Below are 23,786 nucleotides of genomic sequence, written 5' to 3' on the forward strand. Positions count from 1 at the left end.
ACTTCTAACAAGCAAGAGAAAGTGCACCTCTCTCCCATCCACAGCCCCGGAAAGCCTCTGGGTGTTTTGCTTATACCTTCTTATGTCTTTGGTCTAAAGCTCTCCCTTTGCCAAACGTCCATCTGTCTGGTAACTCCCTCCTCTCCTGCTTTGATCATGCAGAGAGAGCGTGGCCTCCTTTTGGCTGTGTGCAGCATCCTGAGTTACCACTGGAGAACAGCCCTCTGCCTCTATTTTTCCACCTCTTGTCTTAAGCGTCACGGCAAGGTGGCTGCCAGCCTGTGTCCTGACGGACTCCTTCCCCCAAGTGACGCTGGAGACCTGCGCTGCCTATTTCCCCTCCGGTTTTGTGTTTTCAGTGGGCCAGACATGCTCAGGCCTGCCAAGACGTGTGAATTTGGCTTGGCTCTGCATGTGCTTTCCCGGCCTCGCCTCTGGGGCCCGTGATAAACAGAGATCCTGCCTCCCTTATGTGACGGGGTTGCCATTAGAGTGAGTCGGAGTCATTTGGTAAATACGGAAAGTGAAGTAGCTTAGCTCCCAGATTTCCATGGCAACTCCCAGAACAAGTACAATATCACCAAAATTATTCTGGCTTTCCTTTTTTAGTTGCAATGATTTGGTTGCATACTCATGTTTTTCCGCTCCTGATTTGTACAAAAAAAAAAAAAAAATGCTGCCCACTGTCACAGTATTTGGTTTCAAGGATGTTATTAGTCCCTGTCTGAAGCACTTGGGGGAAAAAACAAAACAAAACAAAACAAAACAAAAAAAAACAAAACAGAACAAAAACAGGTGCACAAAACTACCTCTTTCTCTCCCAGCAGCATAGACTTTGATTGTTTATTATTCCATTATATTTACTCTTACCTTGCAACCATTGGTGGAGTTTAGTGTATATGATGTGTGGATTAGCCATCAGGAATGCAGGGCTAATGCTGAACTCACAGGGTGCTGTGCGGGAGGCTCTGTGGCCAAAAGGTCCCCACCCTCAAATAGTCTGTATCCATAAGGGCCGAGTCCATGTCCTGCAGGACATAGGGTCATGAAAGCATCCAGTGCATGTTTACAGTTGTTGGGGATTTATTTTTATCATTTCCTCATTTCTGGGCTCTTAGCTGCTCTAATATAAAGGTTCTTGTTGACAGACATGTTTGAGGAAGGCAAACATTCTCACCGACTTCAACCAGTTTAAGACTACTTCTGAGTGGTGGGCATTCTTTGTCTTTTTATCATTTCTGTGCTTGTCTGTGGTCTTATGGATTTGACTCACAACTGGTTGTTGTTTTTCTTTTGAAGTCCACCAGCCTGTAATTTTCTTTCCTCTGGCGACATCATTGTCCTTCCTATACCTTCTGGTGAAGATGCCAGAGCTGGACTGAACCATCGGTGACTCAAGGGAGTTGAGCTCTGTTATTTGAATGACCTGATTAATTTTTATTTAACAGAGGAGGAAAAACGTCTTCTAGGCTACCTAGTCTCATGATTTTGTGTCAGTAGCAGGTACTCATTTGCCCATCCAACTAAAAAGTCCTGTTTCAAATGACATTCCTTATCGTTTTTTCTTTCTGTCTTTCTCTTCAGAATTTTGTCTCAGTATAGTTGGCATAACCACTAAACCAAGTTTTTTGCTATTGGTTTTGTTCTCCACCCCTTCTCTGGAATATTCCTCACCTTTCTCCTTAACCCCAGTCAGGATTGTCAGCATTGCGGAAAAGCTCTTCCACCTGGAAGTTCCTGTCTCATTATCTGAGATTGCAGATCATCTACAGATAAAGGGACTTAGCTGTAAAGAATTAGAGTAGTCTTGTGGTCAGGGAACGCTGTGTTTCTGGGTTCCCTCATCATATGGTCCATCAAGGCATACCATTGAAGAGTCTGTCCCGTAGGATACATATTGGGCAATTGTGATTGCAGAGTTATGAAATCTGAATGCTAAGTTTTTCATTTTCTTCTTGGACAGACAACTCCTATCCCCAATCTTTTGCTTTTGATCTTCTTCTCTTGTTGTTTGACTTTACCAGGTTATAGGTCATGCTGCTGGGAAAGAAGATAGATAGATAAATAGATAGACAGACAGACAAATAGATACATGGATACATATCTATACATGTATCTATATCTGTATGTATATATACATATACATTACACATATATACATACATATATATATATATATATCAAGTGGAACCCATATATCTCAAACTAGGATCTCAAAAATAATTTCTTAAAGAAAAAAGACCTCTAATGCCATCCAGTGATGAAATGCTAGAAATCTTCAAGCTCACTGTGGGGGCAGCCACTTGTTTCACTCTGCTGACTTTTCTAGTTCACAGGGTCTGCGTCTTCCTCCCCACGCCCTTTGTCTAGTGGGCTTATTCAGAACAAATATTCTGTTCTGTTTGTTACAGTGTTCCTCCATTAGCTCACAGAGAGACTCAGTCTGGATAAAGTACAATAGGAGATATGTTCTTAAAACCTTCTGTCCCAGTATGGTGTTTAAAATCAAATTTCATGGAGGTCCGGCGCCACGGCTCACTTGGTTAATCCTCTGCCTGTGGTGCTGGCATCCCATATGGGCACCGGGGTCTAGTTCCGGTTGCTCCTCTTCCAGTCCAGCTCTCTGCTGTGGCCTGGGAAGGCAGTGGAGAATGGCCCAAGTGCTTGGGCCACTGCACCTGCATGGGAGACCAAAAGGACCTGGCTCCTGGCTTTGGATTGGCGTAGCTCTGGCTGTGGCAGCCATTTGGGGAGTGAACCAATGGAAGGAAGACTTTTCTCTCTGTCTCTCTCTCTTTCTCACTGTCTAACTCTATCTGTCAAATAAATAAAAATATCAAATTTCATGAACATCAGATTGTGGTACTTTATAAAGCAGAGCATCGTTATGTAATGTTTTCAGCTGTGGTTTTGAACTTTTATCAAATGTCTGGTAGTAGGTTGCCTGGAGTTGACTATAAGAGTGGGCATACAAGGGGTCTTCAGAAAGTTCATAGAAATGCATTCTAAAAAAATTATGCAGTAATTTCACTGTTTTTGCACCAAAAGAAACATTTCCATTTTCTGCAGCCTTTTGGAAGTATCATCATAAAAAGGAATAAATATGTGCAGATTAATAAATATTTTAGTATATATCTAAATAAAGTAGCAGGAGCTAGTGAAAGGGTCTGCTCTCTATCTGGGTACTATGTTTGGTACTCAGTAGGTTTTCAGTAAACATTCTCTGAATAAATGAAAATTCAGGAAGGTTTCATCTTAGACATTCCCTTTTCCTAACAAATAATAAGGGAGAAAGGAGGGAAAATATGTCCTGACCATTAAAGTATTGTTTGTGTATAACTTTCTAGATTGTTAATCTTTATAAAATGAAATCGTAATATATTTTTAAAGAGATATTGTTCTCAGTTTTTAGAATCATGACCCGCCCCCCACCATGGACAAGTGAATATAATCACTAGAGAAATGGGGTCTCTAGTTATGTTTGTCTATTTTCTAAAAATTATATCAGGCAAACTTAGCCCCTCAAGCTTCTCATCCTGGAGTTAAAACCATGCACCTCTCCTCCCATTTGAAGCAGAAAGTGTCTACAGTTACGGCTCCAAGAACTGTTGTCTTAGCTTTCCTACTCTATATGGTGGTCATGCACTTCTCATAGTCTTTCAAGAATCTCTGTGAGTGTTCTGGGGAGAAAAAAAAAATTGGCATATCCATTCTTTCCGTGTTTCCCTTATTATAGAACTTGGGAGTTGTTTTTCTTTCTGGTGGCAAGTTCCTGTTTACTGGTCATATGTCTAGGCTCGGTGTAGCTCTTTCTATTTCCCCTTCGTTTCTGTTAGAAACTTAAGTTTTTGAAATGTGAATAGTTCTAAATTGCAGAAATCCACTTAACAATCTACATGTTTCAAAATCTACTTAGAGTTCAAGAATCTTGGAATAGCCTCATGGATTTTGTTTTATCTTTTCTATAGGGCTTTATCCAGGGCATTAAGAATTTACCAAAACATTTAGGAGGTATTGAGTATATATATGTATGTGTTTAATGTGAAGATTACTCTAACATCATTTCATAAACATAACTTATTTTTACAGACATGAAGCGTACAAAGGAGAAAGTATTTTTATTACATCATCCTTTTTTTATTGCTCAAAGAGACTTGAGTTTAGATGTTGACCTCTAAATTACCATGTTAGTGATTCTAGTCTGACCTCTCTGGGATATACTAGACTTCTGGCTCATTTCAAAAAGATCTAGTGAGGATTAACCCAGATATGAAATTTCTTGACAAGTGAAGTAAGTGGCAGAGATGTCCGCTGATTTCAGTAGGGTATATCTATAATGAGGGGGATAAGAATGATATTGTAAGTCTTTGATATTTTGCAATAGCAATGGTGCCTGTGTCATTTAGCTAAATCATCCCCTAAAATGTTTTTTCGCAATGCATGGTTCCAAGTTTTTAAAGATGTGAAGAAACAGCAAGTTCTCTGAGCAGTATTCTGAAGTTTACAAAACACATTCCTGCACATGAGCTCACTCGGTCCTCATGGCAGCTCAATGCAGTTCTCATTCTCTGCATTCTGTAGACTTGTTAACCGAAAACCCAAGTTCTTGTGGAAGTTGCCTGAGGTCGCATGGCCAGCTGTGGTTGGAGTGTTGAAGAGAACTCAGGTGTTATCTGTCCTTGCTTGGCAATATTCTCCAAGCATTTTTTTTTTTGACAGGCAGAGTTAGACAGTGAGAGAGAGAGACAGAGAGAAAGGTCTTCCTTCCGTTGGTTCACCCCCCAAATGGCTGCTACGCCCGGTGCTCCGCCGATCCGAAGCCAGGAGCCAGGTGCTTCCTCCTGGTCTCCCATGCAGGTGCAGGGCCCAAGGAATTGGGCCATCCTCCACTGGGGCCACAGCAGAGAGCTGGACTGGAAGAGGAGCAACCAGGACAGAATCCGGCGCCACAACCAGGACGAGAACCCAGGGTGCCTGCGCCACAGGCGGGGGATTAGCCTAGTGAGCCGCTGCGCCGGCCTCCAAGCAGTCTTAGTTTTATTTTATATGCAGGCTTTGGTGTGGCCTATTACAAACCTATCTGTCAAAGAATTAACCTAAAGTTAAATGTCAAAGACATAGGGCTATAGGCAACACAGACGATATATCTGGGAAGGGGTCAGGACTTTAGACTTGGTGAGTCAGGAGGAAGTTCATGGCCAAACAGTAGATACTCTCTATGGAGGTGGTTTGGAAGTGGAGCATGGCCTGGACCAATAGTACAGTACAAGAGGCAGGAGTTTTACAATAAAAGGTCAGTGTTAATGGAAGCCCAGGGGATCTAGTTGAATGCGTGGGGTCCAGGGAGGCAGCTGTGGGTTCTGACCACCCGCTGGTCAAACGAAGGCACAACTGATGGTAACAATGGTAGGACCCCTCTTGGAGGAAGGGCTGGCTCTTACTAAACTCGGGGCAATGGAGGAGATCTCTTGTCCAGACCAGGAGAGATTTTTGCTCGAAGTTTCAAGTCACCTGTTGCCCATTGACTCTTTCGTTTTTAATTATTAACCTTTCTCTTTTTAAAAACATTTATTTGAAAACCAGAGTTACAGAGAGAGGAGGAGAGAAAGAAAAATCTTCCTCTGGACCAAGATGAAACCAGGAGCCCTGAACTCCATACAGGTCTCCTATGTGGGTGGCAGGGGCCCAAGCATTCGGGCCATGTTCCACTGCTTTGCTAGGTGCCTTAGCAGAGAGATGGATCGGAAGAAGTATAGGCAAGACTCGAACAGGTGCTGGCATCGCAGAGAGCAGCTTAACCCACTGTGCCACATTGCTGGCCCCTAATTCTTACTTTCTTATGTCCTGTTAACAGTTTCATTGGGACCGGAATTCTCGATCCAATCCCATTCATTATAAATCTTTGTAGTAGTAGAGTGTTCCTGTGTAATAGTATTAATATGGGACTTGTGGCCTTTTCCCCTCAGAGGAGCAAAGGAACAGCATCCTCAACTCCAGTTTGGAATCTGTCTCATCGAACCCAAACAGCATTCTGAATTCCAGTAGCAGCCTGCAGCCCAACACAAACTCCAGCGACCTAGACCTGGATGTGGTCAAGCCTGCTCGGCCCAACTCACTGTAAGTATGATGTCCAGCCGCCCACCGCACAGGGCTGTTCTGTTAGAATTTGCTCTCTGGCTCCATCTGACTTTGGGCCATTGTCCTGTGGACATGATTGAAACCTCTCCCTAAACTTGGAGCTTGGCTGCTTTGTTGTGGGTTTTTAAGCATCATCATCTCAAAGGGGAGTCATTACTCTGAACATACAGCCTCTTGGCCTTTGTGATCTTTGATTTGCTGTCTTTCTGAGATGGCTTTGGTGATCGCGATTGCCAGCCTCACAAACATCCAGGGGATGGTGGTAGCTCAGTGGCCAGATCTGTTCCATGCATTTGTTTTGTCCCCTGCTACGCTGGGAATGTGCAGTACTACCCCTGTGTCTGCTTGCATAGTGAAGATCCCCAGGCAGCCCTGAGCATCTTCACGTTCACCAAGCATGGCTGTGATGTCGTTGAAGAGATTAGGAAAGAGAAGAATACTTTTTGCTTCATTTGGGCATTGCGCCTACGTAGCCACCACAGGCAGTTTGGGAACTGGTTGTCCAGTCCCTGGTGGAAACCAGTCTGCTGTGCTAGGGCCAGAGAGTTCTCCCTGTGGTTTCATCCCACATTACTTAGCATGCTTCTTCAGACCACCCCGTAAATCTTGTCAACTAGAAAGAATGTGAGGCCGTGACCAAAACAGCTGGACTCTCTGGCTGCAGCTGTATAAGAGTCCAGAAAAACAGAGTTGACTTTTTGCCTTTCTCTAGTGAAAATAGTTCGAGAGTTAGCCACAGACTATCCTCAGGTCATTATTTCACTTGGTGAAACACCCAGCTTAAGGGTGAGCTGCCAGGATGTCAGCTACCTTTTCCTGCCACTGTGCAGGCCTTGGTTGCACAATAGCACCCTACCCTTCTGTCTAAGATATTTGCACATCTGCAAAATGGGTCCAAGAATTTTTGCCTGGGAAGAGGCTAAGGGACATTAAACACTTGGGAGGAAAAATGGTTCACAAATGAACTTAAGAAATACTTTCAGTGAAAATATAACTACAGAGAAAGATGAAATCCTAAACTGAGAAAATCAAGTCTCTGGTTTTGACAGCTTTAAATCGTAACAGCATTCAGGAAGTTTTATTATGTATTTAATTATGTTATTTGCTAGATTTTGTGTGTGTGTATGTGTGTGTGTTTTAAGATCAATGCAGAATAGCACCCCAAGAGCTCAGAATCACTGAAGGAGTCTCTCGTGGTTCTTCAGGGCTGGACTCTTGGTCTGGCTTTCCCAGACCCTTCTATATCTGTTCCCCCACACTTGAAGGGCATTCTGTTTTCCTGCTCTATTTGGTTTAAGTCTCTGCACCTAGAAGTTGCTGAAGTTATTTGTTGCTCAGCATGAGTAAGGTTGAATTTCTAGCCCAGGTTGCCCACCATCCCCAGATGCAAGCCAGCCAGGACCAACCAGTGGTCTTTAATCTTCGTTTTCAGTGGCTGAGAGCTGTGGGCCCCTGAGTCAACACTGGGTACAGTGTGTACAAGAGGTTGCTTAGAAGGAGATTACTTGGGCAGCTAAGAGAAGAAGGGGGATACACCTTTGTAAACAGGTCCTGGGTGGGGGTGGGTGAATCCTAGATTTTTTTATTTCCTAGGGATCTAGGTGTGCTTTGTTTTGTGCCACATACTGGGGGATCATTCTGCAGGCTTCATACCCTGCAGGGGGACTGTGCCCTGCCTGGTGTAGGTTCGGGAATAGTCCTACTTGTTTGCCTTTGGAGGAGGACTGGGGGCAGTGGGGTGTGTGTGTTTCCAACAGGACTGAGGTCCCCATGCTGAGTGAGTCTCTGACTGACCCCTTTGAGTCTGCCAGTCTGGAAAGGCTACTCTTGAAGTAGAAACAGGGCCATTGCCAGCGCTGACCCCAGCATCCGCCATGGTTCTGTGAGAACCATACCCAAACATCCGGAAGCCCTGTACCAGGCATTTCAACCAATGGCAATGAGATGCAGTTTCCAGTTTCCTGTCTCCTAGAGCATGGATACAAGTTAGGCAATCTTAGCAAACGGAAGTTTGGAACTTTCTCTTAGTAAATTGACTGAGAAGTCTGTCCACACACTTAATGTCAGTGGGAACCAAGACCACCTAGGACCCGGCTTCAGTTCTGGACGCTGCATCTCTGTGCATTGTGAATCTCACAGGGATCCTTGAATGAGAGAGAACACTTGATTTCAGTGGATGCAAAGCCAGAGGTTGAAGATTGTTGCAAGCACAAGTTATGGAACCACTCACCAGGAGCTCTCTACTCTTTTCATTTTATTCCTTTTTGTACTGTTTTTCATAATCAGTAGAATGGACATTGTAACCTGTGCAGAAATCATAGTGAAAGAAACATGTTCACTTCTCATGATACTTCAGTACCCCTGGAAATACATTCTGCTGTATCATTGGTGAATTTCTCCTCACTGAGGAGATTATGACCTTGTCATTTGCATCAGCCTAATGCTATATCAGGCATCGAAATTACAGTGGACACCCTCCTACCCAGGCCAGGGCGAGGCTGCTGGGTTTCCTCTTGAAGTAGCCATCTCCCCCCTAGAGCCGTTGGCTTGCAGCTGGTGAGCCAATACCAAAGTCCAGTTAGCCTGAAGTTGTCCACAAGGATTGCTGGACCTCTTTTGTGTCTAGATCTGTGCCAAGCTACCTGGGCTAAATCAGACAAAGAGAATTTCGGTTCTCCCACAGAGTTTACAGCCTAGATAAGGAAGAAAGACAAAATGGGCTCTAGGAAAGAGTTAAATGGACAGGGGAAGAATATTGCGGGCAAGGAGGCTGAGGGAAGCAGAGATGATCCAGGATGGATAAATATACCCTACTGACGTGTGTGGCAGGGGAGAGAGAGCTCTTCTATCTCCCCCTGTCACTACTATGAAAAATTAAAAGCTTGGACCCACCTTGGAAATCAGGAGTCTTTTCAGTTTTTGTGCTGGAACAACTAGATAACTAGATGTCCACAAGCAAAAGGAAAGAAAAGAAAAGAACTGAATCTAGACATAGACCTTAGACTTTTCACAAAAAGTTAACTCCAAATGGACTGTGGGTCTAAAGTAAAATGCAAAACCTACTAGAAGATAAAGTAGAAGAAAACCTAGATGGCCTTGGCTATAGCAGTGTCTTTTTCAAAGCAGTGCTGAAGGCATAACGTGTGAAAACAAAGGCTTATGTTTAAATTAGAAACGTCTGCCCTGCAAAAGACACTGTTATAATGAAACGACAAGGCATAGACCAGGAGACAATGTTTGCAGAACAAGTGTCTGATAGAGGACCAGTATTCAAACTCTACAAAGAACTCTTAAAACTCAACAAGAAGAAATCAGCCTGAGTAAAAAATGGACCAGAGACCTTAGCAGCACACCAAAGAAGATACACAGATGGGAAAGAAGTATATGAGAAGCTGTCCCTGGGGAAGTCCAAATTAAAGCAACAGTGAGTTCCACCGCAACCCTGTTAGAGCGGCTGGAATCCCAGAACACGGATACCAACCAGTGTTGGCAAGGTTTTGGAGCACCAGGAACTCCTAATCCTTGCTGGTGGGAATGCAGAATGGTGCAGCCACTTTGGAAAACAACTGTTGGTTTCTTAACAAAACTAGACACACTCTCTCAGCATACAGTCCACTCATCATGCTCTTTTTCACCCAAATGTGTTAGAAACTTATGTGTACACCAAACCTCCACATGGATTTTTTTTTAGCAGCCTTATTCATAATTGCCAAGGTTGGAGGCAGCCAAGATATCTGTCAGTAGGTATGAATAAACAAACTGTGGTTTATCAACATAATGGAAACTTATGTAGTGATAAAAAGAAAGACCTGCTAGAGCAGGTATTGGGCTTCGGGCCTAAGATGTTGCTTGGGATGCTCACATCGCACACTGGAGCCTGGGTTTGGGTCCCAGCTTCACGCCCCATTTCAGCTTCCTGCTGGCGTGCACCCTGGGAGGCAGCGGTGTTGGCTCGAGTAGCTGAATCCTTGCACCCTTTTGGTTGACCCAGATTGAGTTCCCAGCTCCTGGCTTCAGCCTGGGCCAGCCCTGGCTGTCGCAAGATTCTGGAGAATAAAACAGTGCATGGAAGAGCTCACCCTCTCTGTCTCTGTAATAAATAAAATGTTTTTAACTTAAAAACAAATGAAGTATCAAGCATCAAGAAAACAAACATGGAACGATTTAAATATATATTGTTGGTAAAGGAAGCCAGTCTGAAATACAATACCAGCTGTATGACTTCCTGGAAAATGTGAAACTATGGAGTCAGTAAAAAGATCAGGGAAAGGAAGAGGAATGATTAGGTGGAACCTGGGATTTTTAGGCGATGAAACTCTTTGGTGTGATATTTTAATGATGGATATAAAATATAATGCATTTTTCAACACTCATAGAACCAAAAGTAAACACCAACTATAGTGCCAACTATAGTCTTTAGTTAATAATGTATCAATATTGACTGGTCAGTCACAACAGGTGTACCACACAAATCCAGATGCTGGGGAAATACAGGCTACTGAGGTAGAAGAGGTATATGGAGACTGTTATTTTGTACAATTTTTCTGTAAACCTAATGCTGAGGGGAAAAGTCTTCATTTATTTTTTTAAAAAATCTGATTGTCATCTTCTTTTGAAAAGTCAGAAGATTTGGCTCCACTGAATGCCGAGTTCCATGGCAATCGCTGTGGCTGAGCAGTCCCCATCATCTTGGACCTTGCCGGCCTCACTCTCATATCTTCTGCTTGAAGGCCTGTGGTGGGTTAACGGTGGCCACAGAATCGTTGCCTCCCCTCTCCTTAAGAGCTGGAGCCCTTGATCCATGCTGGCCTTCACCTTTGATTTCCATCGGCCAGTACGACAGTTCAGGTGAAACATGTGACTTCCAAGTTCAAGACTTTGCAGCGTCCTCTCTGATCCCCCTGGGAACCCAGCCCAGCCTCATCTCCTTGAGGAAGAGAAACCCAGCTGTCCCAGCCAAGCTCAGCACCAGGCAGCCAATCAGCTGGGTGCAGCCGCATGAACCGGTCCAGGCAAGAACAACAGGAAAGCTGCCCAATCAGCCCACAGATTCCTGATCAAGAATACATTGTGATTGTTTTAAGCCACCGAGTTTCCGGTAGTTTAATATGCAGCAATGATTAACTGACCCAGGACCTGTGAGTCTGTGACCTTGCAGGCCTGGGCAGCTGCTGCCTTGGGATGAGGCTGAACACTGCCTGGGCGAGGCAGAAAGCATTGAAAAGTTCTTACAGTAGCAGAGCACAGCCTCTCAATATTCAGAACCTTCCTTGAAAGAAAATGACTCATAGCTGAGATTCTAAGAAATTAAGAAACAAAACAAAATCCAGAGCTAATAGCTGACAAGTTAACAGGAAACAAGAAAGATGGCTGAAGCAGGAAAGCCTCGATTTTAATCCCAGCACCAGCATGGGCGAGCTGAAGGTGCCGTCTTTCTGTCTTTGTCCCTGAACGCGCCCTACCCCAGCGCCCACCCCCGCCCCCCACATTCCCACCAGAAGAGCCGAGGCTGACCCACCTCCAAGAATCAAAGTTGTGCAGCGGGCTGCAGAAGGTCCTGTCTCCTCCCACAGTGGCCAGCAGAGTTGGCGCCCTGCCAGCTCCTGGCTGGAAGGAGGAGGTAGATGCTGAGCAAGAAGTCGGGGACACCCCGGCAGGCACTCACGGGCTGCAGTGGTTCTCCCGAATTAGCAAGGACTAGCTGAGTGCCTCCTTCCAACCGCTGGGGTGGGGCTGGAGGGATGCTGAAACTGAAGGAAGGTGAGTGCGCAGAACACAGCCTTGAGCTCCCCCTGAGCACCCCCACCCGTGAGAAATAGCTAACTGCTCGGTGGTCTCCGAAATGAAATTAGTGTCTCTCGTCCTTTCCTCTGAACATGCATTTCCAAGTTATTTCTGGTGACCTGAAAGATGTGTGCATGCCAAACGCCTGTACATACTGCCAGGGTCAACCACCCTCTCCCGCCCCAGTGGCCAGTGCGCAGCCAGAGAACAGTCCCTGGAATCCCAAGGATAAACAAGGCCTGTTTCCAGGCCCAGTTGTTTCTCTGAAGCTCTGTTGGCTCCTTCCAAGTTTGCTTCAGCTGCTGCCTGATGGGATTTGGGGGAAACTTGCATTGGGAGGTATCTCAGACACCTTACAGGCAACGTGCATTCAGCAGATAGGCCTGGAACATCTGCTTTGGGCCAGGTGTTGTTCTGAGTGTTGAAGTTACAGTGATTCAACAACACCGAAAAAATCAGACTACCAGCTTTCCTGGATTTTATATTCTGTCGGAGCAGGAGAAAAACCAGTGTCAACGCGGTCAGATGTTGGGAAGTTCTGTGCAGAAACGAAAGCGGAGTGGAGGAGACAGATTTGGAGGGGCAGCGGGAACGCTCCTGGAGCCCTCTCTCGACCTCAGGTTCCCGTCAGCGAGGTGGTGTGCGGATGACGTGGGGTCGGCCTTGTCCCCGCACTTGGCAGTTGCTGCCCCTGTTGTCTCGCACGCGACCCTCCCCGTTTCTGTTTGCTGCACTCCGGTGTGTGGTTTTCCTCTGCACTCCGCAGAGCAGCGTTCATGCACATTCCCCCGCCAGCCGTTCCCTCCTTGACTCGGAGACTGGCGCTCTTGGTGAAGAAGAGGAATTTCTACTAGAAAGACAAGTGCTGCCCTACCTTAACCCAGTACCAGCTGGAGGAGACACACCTGTTCTAGGACATTTGGACCCCTCCAAATCCCCCGGGGTACCTGATGAGCCATGTGCATAGCTGTTACTTATTGGGACCAAATGAATCATGGAGTGAATAATAGGCATTAGACATGCGATAATTAATCGCATATTTTTTACAAAAGTGGTTTTATCGTCTCAGTGCTGCTTTATGCCAAAGGCGTTACACCCAAACAGGCTGCTCTGATGTTACTAGGATTGTCTTCGTCATTCTCTGCAGCGTGGGGAGTTGAAGGCAGACTCCCAGGTTGCTCCCAGGTTGAGCAGCTTTCAGTGGAGGAGGTCTCTCCTGTGAGACTGGGGATTCTGCTCTCACCCACCTCCCAGCTGCAAAGCCCTCTGGGGACTGCCTGACAGCCTGGGGGACATGTCCCACCTTAGGAAACAGCAAGAAGGTTCCTGAGCATTGTCCTGGGGGAGTCCTTTGCCTTTTCTTGCTCCTCTTCACTGTCTCCCTGGTGACTGCCGCTTGAAAAAGCTGTCAGGGATTCTTAGACTTGCCCCAAACTCTTACTCTGTTACCTAAGGTTCCTGGGGCTGCCGAGGCCTCCATCCCTTGCTGTTTTCAGAGGTCGTTATTGGAGTGACCTGTTTCTTAGTGGCTTCGTGCCAGCTCTTGCTAGACAAGATCTCCTTTACCACTCAGAAGCCCAGCTGGACTATGCTTGGTAGAACAGGGGGACTTCTGCCTGCTGACCCATCAGAATTTTATTGGATAAATGTGTCTGGATAATAGCAGATCTTCATTTGTTAAAAAAAAATGATTCATTCATTTACAAGTGTTACAGAGATATTCTATCCACTCATTCACTCCCCAGATGGCTATAACGGCCCAGCCAGGCCTGGCCAAGCCAGGAACCAGGAGCCAGGAGCTTCTTCCTAGTCTCCCATGTGGGTAGCAGGGACCCAAGCACTTGGGCCATGTTTTGATGCTTTTCCCAGGGCATTAGCAGAGAGCTGGATTGGAAGTGGAACAGCTGGGACACAAACTGGTGCCCATATGGGACGCTGGCATTGCAGGTGGTAGCTTTACCCTGTTGCGCCTCAATGCCTGCCCCCTGAGGTCTTCATTTTTTAATATCAAAAACCGAGGCAGCCCTCACACTTGGTGAGGCCACTGGGTTTCTTGCGCAGCACTAGGGCTGTCAGTGGCATGTGGATCTCTGCAGCCTTCGTGCAGGGCGAGATGGGCATGCCCTCTGCATGCCTGCCATCTCACTGCTCTCCAGCACTGTAGAAATCAGATGCGGAAACTATTTTCTGCACACCTATTGTTCTTTTCTTTTCCCCCTTTCAAGCCAAAATCATAGGAAGATTCTATATTTTTTCTTGTAAACATATTAATCCAACATACTTCTCCAAATTGTGCCACATAGCACATATTTCAAGCCTTATGGTTTAATTAAAGGTGTTTAAAATGACATTGCATTTTATATGGTATTGGGCATTGCAAATCTCCCTAAGGAGGAAGTCAGCTGCAGATTTGGTGTGGCTTTCAACACTGTTATGCCTATGCGTGGCCTTTGAAGAAACACTGAAGGGCCGTTTGTTTCACAATACACATTTTCCATGAACTCTTTGAATACCCCTTGTATGCATGGGTTTCAAATGTTTTGGACCAAAAGAAACTTACCTTTCATTTTCATTCCTCCACAGACCTTCCACAGCATGCTTGTGTATAATTGGTGGGAATCTTACTGGCGATTCACATTCCAAATTGGGGAGATTAAAACTACATTAGGGCGAAAGTCCTGTTTCTTAAACGTTTTCAATCTGGAAAGCAGATGCTTACTTGGCTCAGGAAACATTCCAAGCTGGAAACAGCCTTAGGATATTGTTTTTCATCTTTCCTCCACATTAAGATCTAGGAAGCCACGTGGGATGTGCCGTACCTCATCTGGTCTCTGTTACACTGGTCTTCTAGAGCTTAGTCTTAGCTTAGTGCAGTGGTTTTCAGAGTGTGGTCCTAGCAATAGTGTCACTAGCATCACCTGGAGCTTGTTAGATAATCCAGAAGCTGGGCCCCACCCCAGGCCTACTCAATTAGCCACGCTCTGGGAGAGGCCAGCAGTAGGTGATTCTGATCCGTGCATTGCACTGATGGAGTTCTACGAGAATAACGTTGGGATGTGTCTCATTGGAAGGCTCTCCGGGCCACGCCTTTGTCACCAGTGGCGCTCTCTGTGCGTGATGCTGGTAATGGCGCTCCCCAGAGCCCTGCCCCTGGGCTGCAGCATCAGTCCCAGCTTGTGTAGCTGTGGAGGAACAGGTCTGCCTTTCCTCACCAGTGCTGGAATACAAGCTAGCTGCTTTGAAAATGCACGCCTCTTGGTCACACATCGAGAGGGTGGGGCATCACTTGATCTAGCCAACAGATATGTTTATTGAGTATCTACTGTGTTGTCACATGAGAAGATCAATATGCTTGGTGTTGATGGGAAAATAGCTCTCAAGGGTATTGTGATACTGAAAGTAATGAATCCATGTCTACAAGGATGGAAGATTTGAAAATTTTAAATCAGCATTTTCCAAACTGGTGCAGGAAAGAGCAGGGATTAGGCAAGAGCTGAGTTGGACAGAGTTCAACAGGTTCTTGACCAGGAGGATCTCTGAGCCTTTAATATGCCCATCATTAACCTCCCAAGGGGCGTGTGTTATGCTGCATTTCCTAAATGTGTTTGACAGAACATGCTTTCCATAGAACTTCTCTTATGCCTCTTAAGTAGGATTCCACAGTTTGGGAAACTTCATTCTAAATCAACATTCTACTTTTGAGGCAGAAAATTGTGTTTCTCATTATGGATGGTGTGTTTCTGGCTGAGACCCTTTCAGAGAGCAGAGATTTCTTTTTTTCATTTCTTTTGTGTGTGTGTGTGTAAAGGTTTAAAACCAAAATTTATTGAGAGAGACCTCCAGTCATAGTGGCATAGATAGGGGGGCTCCAAGAAAAGCAAAACCCGAAATCCCCAGTGGTAGTCAGGTTTCTAAGCAGAATTTTGGGGGAAAAAAAAACACAACTTGAAAATCAGGTTGACATTCAGTTACCAGGCAGGGACAAAACCCATTGGAAGACCTGACTTACATACAGGCCTTTATCCTGTCTGGCTTGCTCCCGATAAAACAAAAAGCCATGAAGAAGGGGAGGATAGGTAACTTGTTTTCACAGTAAAATGTGAGCTCAGGAGGAGAAATCACCACTCCTCCCTTGCTAGTCTCATGGCAAATTTGGAGATTCCTAAGGAAGGAGGGTGGACATTTTGAGTTTGCTAAAGATAACCTTTTGGGGGGGAAGCAAATTCCACTGGGACCACTCTGACTGCCTGTTAACCCATCTGACTCCTCACATGCCCTGCTCAGGAAGAATGGACCCTAACACCTCTTAGGGGAACTGGGTCATGATCTGCTTCATGCTGAAAAGGGGAGTCACTGGGAAGGGCTGTCAAGACAGGGTTCCAGAGGTGGCTTCAAGGGGTAGGGCAGTGCCAGCTTGCAGAAATTGCTTCTATATTGGTTTTCATGTGCACAGGCACCTAAAATGTCACTGTTTTAAGTCTGGAGAAAATCAATCTAATAATCAGTTTAAACTCACAGGGTCTCAAACCAAGGACAGAATCATTAGAGGACCTAAGAAAGGCGCTGTCTAAACCACAAGCAAGTTTTACTGTTGAGAGGCAAATAGAAACTGACAGAAGGGGCTTGATAATAATCAGGTGGGCTTTAAGGCCTCGTCACATGTGGTACATCATAAGGGAAGCACCCTGTTCACTTCCATTACCTAGCTGGCCTGGGAGGAGAGCTGGCTGGAAGAGAAGGTAGGTTGCTTCTCTAAAAGGAAAACATCTCTGGTTAATTTACAGTTCTGCCTGCAATGTTGCTGACCCTACTTGGCCATCCCTTCAATAGCAGTGGTTACTTTGGAAGCTGGGCCGAGTGAAGGGCTTGGCTTTTCAGCTTAGGGCCAACAAGGCCTGTGGCTCTGACCTGGGAGCCCTTTGACTCCAGTGCAGTTCTGTTTCCAGTGATCCAACTCACGGCTGGCAGAGCTTCCAGGACTCTTCATGAGCTGACTTCTGCTGAAGCGCGGGTTTTCCACATCGAAAACCACTGCAGTGGACTGGCCTGTTGGGTCTCCTTGATGGCAGATCACTGTGTTGGCCTGCCACCTCTCTTTACATTGCTTCTGCTGCCTAGCGTCCTCTCCTTGCTGGTTTTCTTAGAGCAGACCAGAGGAAACCTTCGAGAGGATGCAAGTGTGGGGGGTGCTCAAGTCCCATCTCTGATGTTTGGTGGCCTAAACTAGAAGTCTATAGTCACAGGCATGTTCTGATAATGATTTTTCTGTGAAGTAGGGTAGACAATGCCTATGAGAAAAGCTATGTCCTCACTATAACATCAAAATGATGACTACCTTATCTATAAAATTTTAAGTATTTCATCAGTAAAACTCTCTTCCTTTGTTTGGTTTGAAAAGGGAGGTTTTGCCTGTTTACTGTGACCATGGCAAAGTAAATCTAGCTGTGAGATGATAATTTAAGCTCTGTTGTGCTTATGCTATTACTACAGAAAAATGTTAGCCATCCCTTTTATATTGTGTAAAGATCAAAGTGTACATTCTGGAGAGTCCTTCAGAATAGAATTAGTTTCCCATCTTGAAGAGTATAGAGAAATGAGGGAACAAGTCAGGCTTCCCAGATGGCTTACTATCAATAACTTAATATCAAACGAAAACATAGCAAGCGATTTAAAATTGCAGAGATTGCTTTGCATATCAATATGTGGCCACAAAGAGCTACCTGAAGGCTGGAAAAGGTCACCTCATGTGCAAGCCATCAGTAAGCTTTAGAGTCTGGTGTGGGGAAGAACATGGGACCTGGTCGTGGATGCACCTGGTAGGTCCAGCCTTGGCTGTGCTGTTTGCTAACTGTGTCAACTCAGGCAAGTCAACTGCACTCTCCCAGTGAAACCTCTTCTTGTGAAATGGCAAGGAGAATAGTTCCTGCCTTCAAGGTTGTCATGAGTGTAGCTGAGACAATACCTTCACAACGCTGAGTCCTTGGCCTAGTGCAGAATAAGCCTTCAACAAAAGTTGGGGTCGGCGCCGCGGCTCACTAGGCTAATCCTCCGCCTTGCGGCGCCGGCACACTGGGTTCTAGTCCCGGTCAGGGCGCCGGATTCTGTCCCAGTTGCCCCCCTTCCAGGCCAGCTCTCTGCTGTGGCCCGGGAGTGCAGTGGAGGATGGCCCAAGTGCTTGGGCCCTGCACTCCATGGGAGACCAGGATAAGTACCTGGCTCCAGTCTTTGGATCAGCACGGTGCGCCAGCCGCGGCGGCCCTTGGAGGGTGAACCAACGGCAAAAGGAAGACCTTTCTCTCTGTCTCTCTCTCTCTCTCACTGTCCACTCTGCCTGTCAAAAAAAAAAAAAAAAAGTTGGTTGCTACTATATCTTTTTATTACCTTGCCATTATTTGCTATTAGTCTGCTCCCCACTGAAGAACAAGGACCCAGGGTTGGTTTCTTTCAATGCTGGCTGTAGGTACACTCATTGTTTACTTTTGTGATGTAACACAAAACAACTCACATTAAAAACATTAAGATGATAATTTTTAAAATGAGAACAAGAATTAAAACTGAATTCACTACAAATAGTAAGATCCTTTGAGATCAGTAGAAGCATTCCTCTTGCCAGACAGACTTGCGGCTGTTCACAGAAATCAGCAGCTGTAGGGGTTGACTCCTGGGAGCCTTTTCAAGCCACTTACCTATTGTTTCTCCTTTGGGTGGAGCAACTGGAGCCATGTTAATTAGATTAGAAGCTAATTGTGATGTCAGGTCTTCACTGGGGAATAATTTACCCTCAGGAATTCCTCTCCAGCCTATGCTCTGTGTTAATTTGACTGTAATTATGGCAAAAAGGAAAACATTTTCTGGGGGAAAATCATCCTGAAATTCCGCAACTTAGTCATTCACTGCACTTGCTCTGTCGGATTCCCTTCCAGTGTCTGTCAACTTCCTTCACAGGAAAGCCTTGAAGTTCTCACCAAAACATTGTTTCAGTGTTCCTTCCAATGTTCCTGACAAATTGATGACAGCTGGTAGTAGGGCTGTTCCTCGGCTGTTATCAAAAATGCTCAGAGAAGGGATAAAAGAACAGCTTTAGGGACTACCCTATGGCTTCGTATTCCTCTATGTGGGAGAGCTGATTTTTTTTTTTTTCAGAGAAAACCAAGATAGTATTGTCCAGAAAGAAATAAAGGCAAAGACGTCCATCAACAGATGATGTACAAGGCCCCTAAGAAGAAACAGGCACAATCAAAATAGTGTAGCTTGAGGTCGGTTCATTCAGAAGAGGGTCAGTGCAGGAAGATCCAGTACACCACAGCCAGCTGCTGCAGGGACATGAGTGGGAAATAGTACCAGAACCCAGAAGCGAGAGTGTAGCATAGGGTTTCTGCTTTGCTGACCTTTGATCCAGGAATACAGCCAGGTGGAGGTTTCTTGTCACAAATGAGATGAAAGCCCAGGCCCTCTTCTTGCTCCTGCCAGTCTCTGGACAGGACTTCCCACTGGTGGTGGTCCCAGCAGGAGTTTGGAGGTCATGGGGCTGTACCGATGTCATCCACTCTGGCAGTCGCCCAGAGAAGGGAGCAAGATGGAAAACGGAGAGGCAAAGTGATTAGTTGTAGTAGAAAGAGCATCGATAGATCCATCAATGAAATGGAATAACCTTCGAGAAGCAACTGCCTGAGTAAACTGTGGAGTAGAGTACTGGCCAGGACAGTAGAGGGGTGAGGTAGTTCTCTATGCACTGGTATAGAACAATCTTTAAAGGTTCCATAAGGAGGGGAGGGTTTGGAAATGGTGCAGGATAGTGGGAAGCTGTGGTTCTCACCTCAGGCTGTGTGTTAGTATCACCTGGGGAATCCCAAAATTAAAAATATCAGTGGGCCTGGGAGTTAAGACGCCAGTTGGGACACCAGCATCCCATATCAGAGTGCCCAGGTTTAAGTCTGGGCTCCACTCCCAGTTTCAACTTCCTGCTAATGCACACCCTGGGAGGCAGCAGGTGATAGTTCAAGTACTTGAGTCCCTGCTGTCCGCATGGAAGACTCACGCTGAATTTCCAGCTCTGGCTTTGGCCTGGCCCAGTCCCAGCCAGTGAATGGGAGCTGTCTGTCTGCCTCTTGTCTTTGCTTCTCATTCTCACTCGTTCACTCTCTGCCACTTAAAAAAAAATAACTAATTTTAAAAAAACACCACACCTAGGCCCCTTCCACAGAACCTTGGCTAGCTGATCTGGGTTGGAGTCTGAGTGTTTGGTCTGTTTCTTGAGCTTCCTGAGTGATTTTGGTAGGCAGCTAGACTTGAAAACTGTTCATGTGTCTTATCTGTTAGGACTTACATAAGAATGCCGGGGTGCAGACACAAACGGGTGTGTGCACACGTCTGTCACACTTCTGGGAAGATGCAGGGGAATGAGCCCGTGGGTGTCTGCAGGAGGCAGATGGGGCCCTGTCTGCGGTGGAAGGAACACCGACTCTTCATTTCACAACTACCCTTTTGCAGTGCTGGGATTTTTTATATGTGTGTGCATTGATTGTTCTGCTTCAAAACTCAATTAGAAATAGATTTTCTGAGTTTTGAAATTGCCCTCTGTTCATTCCCTGAAAGCTGAGGGAGCAGATCTGTATGAGAAAGGATTTTTTCTTTTTTATCCTTCAAAGTTGTTACATCCTCAAAACAGCTTGGGATCCGAGTCATGTGTCTGAAGAATAAGTAAGGGCTGTCCAACAGAGATTGAGGGCATTGGACCACTGCTTTATTGGCCAGATGACACCTCCTGTGCTGTCCATGCTGTCCAGGGCTCCAAATCGGTGTGGTAAGAGGTAACTCTTAGCACAGTAGCAGAAATCAGAGTTAACTGAGCTCTCTCTCAGGGAGCTAAGTAAAGTGGATCCAGTTAGCCCCCTGCCTCTGGACTATTTCAGGTTTCCTTGTAAAACTGGGAAGCCCTAACTTAAGAAACCAGAAAGTCAGTTTGAACATTGGAGAGCCGCTTGTGAAATCCTCTCCCAACTGCCCACTAACACTGTGAAATTTAAGGAGCCCAATTATCTATATTTAGTTCTTTCACCTGATCTTCGTCTGTCATTCCCATCTGCTCGTTACCCAGTTTCCTTTAAAAGCTGCATTTTCAAGCAGAATATATAATGGAAAAAGCCTCACTGCTGACCTTTAAGGAGATACACTGGAGTCAGTCAATAGTAATTAGCAGTTGCCCTGGTAACCTCAGACACACTGCTTAAATCACCTGCCCTGCTCACCATACCCTGCCTTCAGTGGAGTAAGATCACCTGCTTCGTGCTGATGGACAAAAAGAGACATTTGAGTACTCCTTACAGCCCTTCCTTCGTCTGTTTTAAAGACAGAAGCGATCCTGTTTGTGATTCGATTCACCGAGAAGAGCCTTCTCCTTTGGCCTTGTAGTGACTCAAGCCGGAGAGTTAGAATAGAAATCGTCGTTGGTTTTGAGCGAGGTGGAACGCTGTATGCAGTATTTTTGTTCACCGCTGTAGTCAGAACTTAGAAGATTTAAATAGTGAAACTCGACGACCAGAACCCAAGGCTAGCGGCAGGGAGCGAGTGGGAGAGTGAACTTTGTAGCTCTGTCGTCATGTCAGAGATCATGGCTAGTGATTCAAGCCCACGTACCCTGTGCTTTGACTTGAAGAGCGCTGCTTGAACGCTGGAAAAGACAGGGCAAAAGCATGAGAGAGGTTTTTTTTTTTTTTTTTATCTTCACATGAGTTTGTTGGCTTCCACTCTGTCTCGGGGCAGGCCTACGTCCTCCTGTAGCATCTGCACACTGTGCCTCATGGCATGGATAGGCCTCGTGGGAGGAGCCCTCTGTGCCTCTGCTTCCTCTGCGGAGAAGTCGCCCTCTCCCAGCCCTAAAGGCATGCCCACACACACTCACCCTCACATCCTCTTTGCCATTCTGCTCTTGACCCTCTGTGTGAGAGTGGAATTAGAGGAAGTATGTCCTTAGCCCTGCCATGGCAGTACTTAGAGTGCTCAATTGTCGCGGTGAAAATGAACTGGCAGGAGCTCAGGAATCAAGAAGTGGAGTCACGGGAAGCCTGGTCATACCAGTCCACCAGAGACCCGACCCCGTGTCGGTGACTGACGGGGCCAACCCAGGCATCCCAGACCGCAGTCGGGCCCCTTCTGCTGCCAGCATTTAATGACTGGCAAACACCCACCTGTTGCTGTGGTGTCTCCTCTGTCCCCAAATCTCAGTAGAACAAAAACTTCCTTTCATCTTGGGTTTCCGCTTAGATGATGCCACCACCAGGTGATGTGGGGTCGACATGCACGGTGGGCTGGGGGGCACTGCTGCCAGCGAGACAGACTTCTCGTAGCAGGTGGCCTGCCTGTGTCCTCACGAACATCCATGGCCTGGTGAAGTACTGCCGCGACTGTGTTGGGTGGGCAGGAGTCTCCCTGTGCTCTCCCCTAGATGCGCTGCAAAGCGGATGCCTTCCGTGCCTGCCTTGCTCCAGCTCGCTGTGAGCAGGGAAGGAGAGATGTTCTGGTTTTGTGACCCAGCTTTTTTCCCGTCTTCATCTGGAGGCTTCTCACCCCTCAGATTCTACACTGGACTGAGAAAGTTAGAATCAGGGTCCAAATGTTTTTTTTTTATTTTTTTATTTGTTTCCACATAGGTTCAATGTTTTAGATGTCAGACATCAACCCCCAAAAATAAATACCCACAAAATTTTGACTGTATGAATGTTGAAGAGAGAAAGCATCAAAAGGAATGAAAAAGCTGACATTTGATTTTTTGAGCATGTTGTATTTTTCAAGTGTGTCTCCCTGGCCAACCAGACATTTTCTCTTTAACTCATACTTGTACTCGTACAACTAGCAGTTTACTAATGATATTTGTAGTGGCAAAAGTCTGGAACAATTTCTTGGATAAAGCGCTCCACCAGATATCCTGCGAAACTGAAACTGAGCTGATACTTGAAGGATTCTTTTCTGACCTTGCATGGAAAAGGAAGATTTTGAAAATTAGTTCTTGAAACCCTTGATCTACATAGCCAGGAAAAAAGGGGGGGGGGGAGGAAAGGAGGAAGCGATGGAGGGAGGGGGGAAGGGAGGGAGGGAGAAAGAGAGAGAGGGGGAGGGAGGGAGGGAGGGAGAGAGGCTGACTTATGTCTTGCCTGTGGATCAGGGGAGGTTTTGCTGGCACATTTGCATGTAATACCTAAATCTAGGGCTGAGGGCTTGCTCTTCTGGTGCTTTGTCTATAAGGAAATTCTGAATTAAATTCCTTATTCCTTATTAAATTAAATCCCTTATGAAGTTCTGCCTTTAATTTCAGCTTGAATCAATTAGGTCACATGCCCACAGCAAGGACGTGGTTTCATCATCCCATAGAAAGAAGTTTTTCTTGCTGTATTTTTCTTTGCACACATGGCTAATTTTTCCAGACTCTTCTTCCCCTTCCAAAAATCTCAGCTCCTGGAGTTTATTCTTTTTAATTGTACACCAGTTCCAGTGGCAAATACAAAGGGAGGCTTAATAAAGCCAGAGCCGGGTGGCTATTTTGAATTCGGCTAGCTCTGAATTGGAGCATAGAGAGTGCTTTTAGCCATCAGCGGAACGCTCCTGTGGAAATGCGGAGCCAGCTCTCTGCCTTATTCTTCATTTTGAGTTCACCTGGTGCAAACAAGTTCATAGGGTAACTCGCTGAACGTGGCATGCCTAAAGAAGAATTAGCTCTCTGTGTGCAAAAATGTTCCGTGGAAATCTAAGACCCTCGTCTGGAATCTGAACCTGTAGTCCTTGCAGCGGGCCCTAGAGCAGGAGGACTATGCCCTTCCAAGCCGAGCCCTGTGAGCATGCTGCCACAGCCTTAGGCTCAGCTCTGGTCC

General features: G+C 45.9%; 1 protein-coding gene across 14 annotated transcripts in view; it reads left to right on the plus strand.

Annotated features, from left to right (window-relative positions):
• ARHGAP26 (Rho GTPase activating protein 26) overlaps positions 1 to 23,786 on the plus strand; it is a 448,382-nt gene that overhangs the window by 361,849 nt on the left and 62,747 nt on the right. For all 14 annotated transcript variants that reach the window (XR_016236252.1, XM_051844367.3, XM_051844371.3 and 11 more), the window contains one exon: positions 5,967 to 6,117. Coding sequence is in view for 13 of the 14 variants with exons in the window: in XM_051844367.3 (XP_051700327.3) it covers positions 5,967 to 6,117 (151 nt within the window). In the remaining variant the exon portion in view is untranslated. The remainder of the gene's footprint in view (positions 1 to 5,966; positions 6,118 to 23,786) is intronic.

Source organism: Oryctolagus cuniculus, chromosome 6, assembly GCF_051225735.1.
Source record: "Oryctolagus cuniculus isolate XC-2025 breed Fujian yellow rabbit chromosome 6, ASM5122573v1, whole genome shotgun sequence".
Taxonomy (NCBI): domain Eukaryota; kingdom Metazoa; phylum Chordata; class Mammalia; order Lagomorpha; family Leporidae; genus Oryctolagus; species Oryctolagus cuniculus.